General features: G+C 44.1%; 1 protein-coding gene across 1 annotated transcript; it reads left to right on the top strand.

Moving 5' to 3' along the window:
• Positions 1-268: 268 nt before the first annotated feature.
• On the top strand, positions 269-4138 carry LOC142784501 (uncharacterized). Its single transcript, XM_075882900.1, has 2 exons — positions 269-1402; positions 1512-4138. Exons 1-2 carry the CDS (start codon positions 677-679, stop codon positions 1980-1982), a joined length of 1197 nt encoding a protein of 398 aa, XP_075739015.1. The 5' UTR covers positions 269-676; the 3' UTR covers positions 1983-4138.
• Positions 4139-10200: the final 6062 nt, after the last annotated feature.

Here is a 10200-nt window from a genome sequence, read left to right as displayed (position 1 = left end):
ACTGCATTGCTTTGTTCAAGCGCTGTGAGCAAAGACTCTTATGACGGCCTTGCTCAGAACCTGACCGAGAAGATGAAGCGCACCCTCACCCCCGCGAGTGACGGCGTGTTCAGCCAGAACTGTCTTGGAATGGTGACAGTCAAAGGTGTGTGTTAATATTTTTAATAAGAAACAATGTACTTTCTGTTCTAGCTAACATAGCCTGCTACTGTTTTTTCATAACCTAAGCATATCCTTTGTATCTAAAGCAAACTGCATTAAAGGGAAATAACACTAGTCAGGACCTGTTAGCTATTACCCACTTTGTAATAGCTCTGGAGTTTATTTTTCCTCCAATTATCTGTTAGCCCTTGTTTCCATGTCTTGCAAATAGTTCGAAGTAAGGAAGTGGCTTATTTTATGTTTTACGTTTTTCAGGAACCATCTGTGTTCATTGTCGCTATTTGCGAAAGTCGCTGCTGGCACGAAAGTTTAAGTTGAAGAAAAAACGTGTCACGCATAACTTGTCTCACAAGCTGCGAATGGCCAATCAGAAGACAAAGCGAATTGCTTCACGCTTGTGTACCCTGGCAGGCCAAGTACGAGCCATGAAAGAAGAAAACTCCAGGATAAGTGACGAACTTTCCTTGGCCGAATTAAAGAACTCCCCCCAAAGCAGCAAGAGGCAGCTCTACACATGTTCAAGGCTGCGAAGAGGAAGAGTGTTAGAGGGATGAGGTACTCGAAGGAGTGGATTTTGGAATGCCTCATCATGCGCATGAAAGGGCCAAAGCTTTACGAGGATATGCGGAGGCAGAAAGTTCTTGTTTTGCCAAGCAAGGTTACTCTTCAGAAGTATCTCAGGTTGTACAGGACGGGATTTGGCTTTAATGCCAAAGTGATGAGCATGCTCAAGCAGAAAGCGTCTTCCATGGATGCCTTCAAAAGGCACGGAGGGCTCATCGTTGACGAAATTAAACTGTCCGAGAATCTGTCAGTCTCATCGTCAGGGCACATACAAGGCTTCGTGGACATGGGCCAGTTCACCCCCAGCAGTGACAAGCATAAAGTGGCTGACCATGGGATGGTCATAATGTTTGTGCCGTTCACTGGCGAGTGGACCCAAATACTTGCTTCTTTTGCCACGCAGGGCAACATGAAAGGAAATTTGCTCTCGAAAGTGATGCTGGAGGCAGTGATTCTAGCGGAAAAGGCTGGGCTATTTGTTGATGTCATAACATCCGACGTTGCGACTGAAACATGTGGTCCAGGATGGGCATTTACGCGACTGCATCTAGCACAAATTGCAAAGTGCAACATCCAGTGGACAACAAGCGGTCATTTCATTTCTGACTTCCCACATCTTGTCAAATGCATCAGGAATGGGCTACTCCAAGCAGACTTCACCACTCCAACAGGACCAGTAAGTACAAAAATTTATGCCTTTATCAATATGAGAATGTTTTTATCCCCAGGAAACATAAAAACACAGCACTGCACTGTCTCATGAAGCATTTTGTTTTTCCATGCAGGCATCGCTTCGTCCTGTAAAAGAGGCTTTGACACTTGATGGCTCGAACGTGACTCTTCAAGCCATGCCCGGTATCACAACCCGCCACACTCAGCCCAACAACTTTGAGAAAATGAGGGTTACCTACGCCTTCCAACTCTTCAGTGACACGGTTCTAAATGGCCTTCGTCTCTACAAAAATGACGTTGAGGCCAAATGCGGGAGCATCCAGCCTGTCTTGACCTTTTTCGGGCAAGTTTATTGCCTCAAGTACTGCTCCACATGTATACAAGCTGTTAGGAGCATACTTATATTTCACTTTTTTGTTTTTATTCACCTTTCGCTGCAAATGAACCTTCCAACCTCTTGGCTAACTGTTTTAAAATCTTATTGTGTGCTCTATGCATTTCAGCATGATGAGAGACCTTATCGAGATAATACCATCTCGATTCCCCGCCAAGGCTCTTCGTCCGGACTCAGCTGCCGTGGATAAGCTGCTGTCATTTCTAGCCTACCTTGTTGAATGGGAGGTTTATATAGCAGAAAACTTGCGTCAAGCGAAAAACGAAGGCCGAGCCGAAAAGCGGGGCCGCTTTTTGTCCGAGTCTACCGCAGTTGGATTGAGGGTCACCATTGCAAGTGTCCTGTCGCTGCTGGACTACCTGAGCCAACAACTCGCGTACAAGTTCATCATGACATCAAGGCTGAGCCAGGACCCAGCTGAGAACTTTTTTGGCATTGCACGGCAGTCGTAGGGCAGTAATACTCACCCCACACCCCAGCAGTTTTTGATTACAGTTTCTTGCTTGAGTTTTACAGCCTTGCCAAATCTGTGTCACACGGGAATGCAGAGCCAGGCATTTTGACTGCACTGGTTGGGGCTGATGCTGCCGGTGGGGATGACCGTACCAAACAGTTTCTGCTGGACCAGCTGATTGCTGATGGGAATCTTTGCAGTGCTGAATTGGCATTGAACAGCATTGAGAAAGCTGCACCAGATCATGTTGCTTGTATGTCTGTCAAAAGTGATGAGCGGCTAATTTTTTACGTTGCTGGATATGTAGCACGGAAGTTCTTGGCCAAAACCAGCTGTGATGCTTGTAAAAACGTTCTGCTTGCAGACAAAAACGACATCAAAAACCTTCAAGCTGCTCAGCTAACACAGCTAAAGGATAATGGCGGCCTGCTGTACCCGTCGGGTTTCCTATTTAGGTTCCTAAAAAACCTGGAAACCTGGAGAACCTTTTCACGGGTTGCTTCAGTGCACAAGAGCTTCATCACGAAAGCATCATGGATGTAATTTGGCTAATCAAATCCCGACAACAGCACCGTGTTGTATGTACTGACCACGCTGAAATGCTTACTGCTAAGATGGTGGCATTTTTCATTACCACTCGGCTGCACTTTTTCGTAAAATCACTCAACCGAGCCAGGATGCAGAAGCGGGAAACGGCAAAATACCTGAAACTTAGCAGCTGTACATAGACTGCTCTTGCCCCCATTTCAGCATTCATATGTCTGCAGGGGAACCGTGTTTGTTTATCCATTTTCTCTGTGCCATTCTTTTATTTTTATGCGTACTGTTGTCATAACTTACTGTGCAATAATTCTGTGCTTTTGCAGAATTCATTTGGAGTCTGTCTGTTACAAACGCCTAGTTCTTTGCAATTTAACAGTTTTATTTGTCATCAAGACCCTCTTAATGTATTTCTGGTATTTTTACTTCACTACGTGTAAGGTAGAGTGCTTGTTTGATGTATTGAACTTCTGACAATTGTTTTTTTTTATTATCTAGTGAGCTATTTCTGTTTGACATTTTATTTTTTCATAGTCACATCGTTGTTTGTCATTGTATAAATTTTTAATGTATAGCTTTATGTTAAAATGTTTTTAATGTGAAAGCCTTAGATCTCCGTTTCATGGAATACATGAGGTACTCAACATCATTGTAAGGTCCGCAAAATTGTACAGAACATTGGAGTGCTAGCCGGGAAAGGAGCACTGCAGCAGAAGGGTTGGAGGAGGGCTAGAAAGTTAAATAGCAGTACAAGAGGGGAGGTCGCTGCCATGTGCAATATGAGCTGCCTTTAGAGCTGAAGGTTTTGACGGGTGTGAACAGGAGGCTTCTGGTGTTGGTGAGCCAGGATAACAAGCTTTGGAGGATGCTGTCTATTGTGCTATTCAAGTGGTGATGGGAACTTTCGCAAAGTTCAACAAAAAGTTCAAGAACACATTAACAGAACTTTCAACTAAACTTTCACCGTCACATTTTTGGAAAGTTCTATATGCACCCCCGTTATTGTCAAAACGTTCCTAGTATGTTTACTGTACTGTGATAAGTGAAAAGTAGACTGCCCGTTTCATTTATTGCAGTCGTAATGGCAATTCGTGCAACCTGGCAAGCCGTTTTAATTTTGCACCTGATTTGTTCATAGCCGCACCATTGTCTTTGAGATCTCCTTTGAAATATTTTAAGTATATGTGTATATTCCTGTCTTTTTTTTTATTGTGTGAAAAGTAGACTGCCTGTGTCTTGCATTGTACTGTGCTTGTGATCAGTTTTTGCTTTCTAGCTGGTTATTTTTGTTTGACATCTCACTTGATTAGTTGCATGTAGTTACAACCTAAATAAATGTTGTATCAAGTGTTGCCGAAATATTTCTTTCATTTGCCATTTTGTCACACAGCCTCTTCTTTATAATAACTATTCTCTTGGCTAAAATACTGTGGGACTCCAAGTGCTGAAAGCGGTGCTGACAGGGCTATCTGTTTGGTCTACAAACTGGTGTAGTCGTGCAAAAGTTGTCCGCATGTGAACCAACAGCAAGAAGTCCTGCTCTACTGAAAAACGAGTACCGCTTACGGCACACATTCGAAATGGAATGCAGTCCATAATACACCAGAAGGCCGATAATAGAGACAAACATTGCGGTTCGAGCCGCTAAATTGCTACTCTGGTCAAGGGCGTCACCAGTCGTGGCTCGTGGCACGTTAATGACAAAGAATTCATATCAGATATCCGTGATTTGAAGCTGAGGTGTTCTGAAAAAACACGAGGCTTATTACAAAAAAAAAAAAAAAGCCCGTTCGACGCTACGCTGCGAAGTCGACGGGAGCTGCACATGATGCTGCTCTTCACAGTGAAGCACAGGCTCGCAAAGCGTTCAGTACATAATCTCAGCCCGCAAAACCGTTCACCAGCAGGTTAGGCGATTGTAGCTGCCCATTTTTTAAAAGTGCGATGCAACGGATTGATGATTGATTGATATGTGGGGTTTAACGTCCCAAAACCACTATATGATTATGAGAGACGCCGTAGTGGAGGGCTCCGGAAATTTAGACCACCTGGGGTTCTTTAACGTGCACCCAAATCTGAGCACACGGGCCTACAACATTTCCGCCTCCATCGGAAATGCAGCCGCCGCAGCCGGGATTCGAACCCGCGCCCTGCGAGTCAGCAGCCGAGTACCTTAACCACTAGACCACCGCGGCGGGGCGCGATGCAACGGAGAAAGAAAGGGAAGAAGCTTGCGCAGCTGTTCGAAAGATGCCCAAATCCCCGCAGCAGCACCTCGCGATTACTACGCCAGCGCCGCCCGCGGCCGGCAGCTTCCCGAGACTCACGAGCAGGGGGGCGCTTTTGCCACTACAAAGTATTCTAGTTCACTGTACCCTGGCTCTCCAGGTGTTCTGTGGCTCTGCTCTGCTGTGTACGTGGCACACGAGAACGTGGCGCGTGTTCGGTTATGCACTGCCGCTGTTTTAACGTAATTAAGGCTGGGTTCACAAGTATTTTCCGGTTACTTTGTAACCGCATTGGTGTGTTTAAGCTGCTCGCATGATTTCGGGCCTCTCAGGAATAAAAGCTAGTAGCAGACGAAAGCCAGTCGATGCGCTGCAACTTTTTTCTCTTTTTTTTTTTTGTCCGTAATGGACCATTTCAGGCGATGTGGCAATTTCGCGAGTACTAAATTTTTCGAAACAGTTGTTATTCGTAAAACTAAATATCCGTGTGATATTCATGATCATGAAAAACACGTCGTCTGCACTAAAAACTATCAAAAATCAGACAATGCGCAAAAGAAAAATAACTAACTCCAAAGCGCTCTTAATGACCCACACGATTTTATTGCACGCGTTTTTCATTTGCGCAAAAATTATTCTTGAATCTTCAATGCACAAAGCCAGCAGTGTATAATTACAGCTAAGTTAGTCTGCTTAGCTTGAGGTGTTGTGCTGCCTTTCTCTTTGCCAACACGTTTGCTTTGTTCAAGCCTTTGGTAAAAAATGAAGTCGTGTGGTAACATAAAGGCTGACTATGCGAGGAGTCAGACTCTCTGCGTGAGCTCTGCATCCCACATTCAAGGAAGCGGCACAATGAATCATGTGCAGGATGTCCATCCCGCTCTCCCGGTGAACTTTTCGTGCACTAGAATAATTTGTGAAAATATCTTCAAGCCTTGAGATACAGCGAAAGAGTTCGACTGACGGGTAGAGCAAACCGCCCTGATCATTGTGGCGTACAAATGCTACAGCATGCAAGCGGCGCCCTTCTTCTTTTGGAAGGAGGAGGCTGTCGTTACATATAAGTCAGCCTTGAGTCGCTTCTCTGGACGCGGTACTCATCCACAGATTCACTGTCACATGAATATGAAGGTCCCGCTTGCTTTTCCGTGCAAAGCTTCATTTTGTCGATCAGCTGTTGCTTTGGGGTTTCTTCCCTGTCCCCAACGTCAAGAACTGATGACATCGCCTTCTGCATTCTCGCCTGCAACACTGTGTGCAAAATTATAAAAAGAGAGACAGTGAGCAGCAACTGCTGTGGCGTCGGGTGAGAGTTGCAGCCGGATAAAAGTCTCACCATTCCGGATAAGTTTTCTACTTTACCTTGGCTCAGCCTGGATGTCAACAAGTATAGCGAAACCCAACTTGCTCACGCAAACAGCGAACGAGCTCTAGAGTACTTGTTAAAGTGGCTCTTAAGCCCTCAGCACTCGACTCGCTGAGAAACTTCTCTTTATCAGCATGGCGCTCCCAGGCGTCCAGAAAACTCAGCATTTTCTTAATGTTTTTCTCACCTGCCGAGTCAGGTCTGAGAGCCTCGGCTGTGTACCTTGCTGTCATCACAGCAATCAGTGGCTTCATTCTCGTGAAAAACTTCTCGGTCGCATCAATTTTACCACAGCGGGTCGAGGGAACATGGAGTAAAACATACTTCATCTGCGTCGTGAAGTTAATGTAGCGTGCAGAGCTTCCCAGGCGTTTTGAGTTCCATCACAGCAGCGACAGTCGCGGCCGCACAGACTTCATTGCTGTTCGTAGGTTCGTCAGCGTCTGTCACCTCTGCAACCTCCCCACGTGCCCTTTTTTCGTTGCGGGACTACGTCATTGCGCTTACTTTTTCGCTCATTCCTCTTGGGAGTGGGCTGTTTGCTCAGTTAAGCTGGCAGACTCGGCAAAATTGTGGGGGCTGCGTCCGAAGTGAGCATAGGCGTTCCACGTGGAATGCGAACTTCCTCACCATTTATGCGGTGTACGTAATCCCTGACAATGAAGCGCAGCTGAAAATGCAGCTCACATACCGCGCAGTCTGCGGTTTGCGGCTTGTAGGCTCTATTTAGGTTTCTTTCCCACGTGGATCTCCGTTCCGGGTCTGCAGGCGCCTTGAATATCGACAGCTTCTTCGCGCTGTTAGTTCGCACGTATCCTGTGCGGCAGCCTGGAGCATTTTTATTTCGCTTCCATAGCTGCGCGAGCGATGAAGAAACATTCGACTTTGAGCATGCAGCTCTCACCCCACGGTTTCTGCGCATGGAGCAACGTGTGACTGCAGACTAGTTGGTATTCCATACTTCAAACTGCTCAGCGTTAAACACAGCAGCACAAGTGAGACGAGGATTAGTGCCGACATCCACTTCAGATTCATCACAACTCCCAAATGTGTTGCCCTACACCCGAGATTAAAAGAACATGCTTATGCTGAAAACAACAAAAAAACAAAGTGAAGCCTAAAATCACAGACCACACAAAAAAAAAAAAAACGAAAAGCGGTGTCATAGAGACATAAAACTAGCCAATGGATCCAGGTAAGCCAGTTCTTTGCAGTTGAAAGTATTGAAGGTTCTGGGTGCCATCATGAGGATAAGTGGTAAGAACTTGTGTTTTCTCAGACAGGCGCTGGCAATTATTTTCCAATTATGAGAAGCCAAAGAAATGTTTCTATTCATGTATTTTACTTTTTGCAAATTTTTCTGTAATCATTCGTTTAGAAACTTTCCTGTTTGGCCAATACACTGAATAAGCAATCTCAGTTATGTGTTTGAACTAGTGTTATTAAAAGACCTTTGAACCATAGCCAAGCTATGCACTGCAAAACTTTGTTGACTGTGCAGTAGGCATCGATTACAGCATACCTTGGTTCTGTGCACACAGTTATGCGGGTCAAAGAGACGAGTGCCTAAATATACGGTTGCAGGAACTTTGTCAAAATAAAAACCTTAGACATGGTTCCTTGGCTTCTGATTGTTGAGAATGTGGTTGCCAGCCTCTGTTCGAGGAAACACAAGCTCTTGCAGCTCACCTTTATGATAGTACCAAGATTATCAGTGAGGCTGCATGAACAGCTAAAGGAAGCTGTGGACATTAAACCTTTGATGTTCCTATCTGGTAAAGAACTGGCTTACCAGTATTTATTGTCATGTGCTATTTTGCCTCAGCCTTTTATTACAGTTTGTTTCAGTGCACTTTCACTTAATGTTTTTTTCCTACCATGTGCATGTTATTATTTTGCGTGGGGGCTATATATTGTATATTGTATAAAATTTCACTTGGAAGCCTGCGCTTGCCCTCGTGTCACTGGTGTTGCTTTATCTGCTGTTGTGCTGACTATTTTCAAGTGTCTGCGCAAATGCATTGTATGCATGTTGAAATAGACAGTGAAAAAATGAAGACACAAGAGGAACAAATACACACCACTGCATTGTCTCGCAACTATCCTTATTAGAAAGCACACCTTAGAAGGAAACCAAAGCTATCAAGCTCCCCAGATCTGGTGGACGACAATAACAAAATTTAGTCCTGCAAGGCTAGCACAGCGCAGAAATTTGAAGTGGAAGAGGAGATGAAGAACATCAAGTAATGTAATTTAAAATGCCTTTTTACCGCATCCTATATATGGGACATTTTTAAGAGAGATTTGTCATCAGAACTCGAGAGAGATGACGATACCAACATTTCGAATGGCTAAAATATGGATGCTGATTACGAAACAAAAGAAATTTTCTCTGTTATGTTCTGGCTGCAAGGGGTGCTTGTGGAACAAAAGTTTGAGACCAGTTACATCTGTGTAAATTACCTTAGCACCTCATCAAGGGCAAGAGGCAAGAATTAAGTGCAAGTGTCATTTAGCAAATTGACAGAACTTTCTTCTTTGTAAAGTACAAAACAGCTGCTGAAGTTCTGAACATGCTCACTTGATGCTTTGCGAAACATAGCAGCGACAAAAGAAGAAATGTCCGTATTAATTATTCTGCAGAGACAATTCTCATGGTTGGTCGCAGGGCCTTATCATTCAGCCTCAACTAGAGAACTGACTTTTTAATTAGGGTAAAAGTATCGGCTGCAGAGTGTTTTGTTCGGGCTTGGTCACTCAAAAAAGGTCGGCGGGACACGTGTTTCAGGCCTCTTTTTAATCTGCAATCAGTGCCAAGTGTTGTTCTCACGCGATAACAATGTGACAGAAAAATTTTTGGCAGATTTGCAATAGTGGTGCGAAGCCTCAAAGAAGTGATACTGAACAACCCTCTTTGTTTTGTGTTATTAGTTTTTTCTTCCCCTTCTCCTTTTTATCTGTTATTCCTGTCTTCTTTCTTACAATTTATTTTATTCTCTATTTTAGATTGCATTCTACTTCTTCTTTTTTTACTTTTCTTCCTCAATTTTTTATTCTGTTTCTTCGTCATTCTTTCTATGCGACACCTTGCTGTCTCCCCACTTTTTTTCTCCGTTCCTCACTCTCCCTTATCTTTCCAGCCCCCTTGCACACTGTACTATCAAAATCTTTGATAATTCTGCTGGCATGCCTATATAGCTGAGTGGTTGTTTTCAGATTGTCAGAACATTGATTCGAATGCCATCTTGTTTACAATTTTTTTTTTTGCCACCATTTCGTTCTCTTTGCACTCACTCTCAAGTCCATCAGTGTTAATACATCCCATGCCGGACGTATCGACGCATGTGTACTGGGAGCGAAGCACAGCAGGACAAAGAGGAACAAGAGGCCAAAGAGAGCATGTGCCCATTCATGATGATAGTTATTTCTGTTCTCCGATCGCAAACCAATGCTCTGCTTAAACAGCTCTACTCTTAAAATATGAAAAAGGTTGTCACATGCACCATCTTTTACTATGTTCCAAATGATCTTCCAATTCGGTCTTGATAAGTGTGTGCACCATCCGAGTATCAAAGCATTTTTTAGCGAAATAAAGGTATTTTGACCGTTTTGATCTATCCATCTAGCTATCTGCATACATCTGGGTGCTCGCGTGATCACCTCCTTTACTAGTACGTACCAAAACTGGCATATAAGAGTATGAGTGCATGACGAACATGACTGACGCATCAGGACTTGAATGACATGAAATACATGTCCTGTAAATTATGAATCCCTTTCCCATACACATCTGGTGCATACCCATCAGATGCACCCAATG

Source organism: Rhipicephalus microplus, unplaced genomic scaffold (genome assembly GCF_043290135.1).
Source record: "Rhipicephalus microplus isolate Deutch F79 unplaced genomic scaffold, USDA_Rmic scaffold_14, whole genome shotgun sequence".
NCBI classification, from domain to species: domain Eukaryota; kingdom Metazoa; phylum Arthropoda; class Arachnida; order Ixodida; family Ixodidae; genus Rhipicephalus; species Rhipicephalus microplus.
This window is presented reverse-complemented; position numbering and strand designations above follow the sequence as displayed.

Excerpts from the sequence above, each read along its gene's own strand:
- LOC142784501 (XM_075882900.1), top strand. The coding sequence starts at position 677 with ATGTTCAAGGCTGCGAAGAGGAAGAGTGTTAGAGGGATGAGGTACTCG. Across the intron at positions 1,403-1,511 it reads TCACCACTCCAACAGGACCA|GCATCGCTTCGTCCTGTAAA; the intron begins GTAAGTACAAAA and ends TTTTCCATGCAG.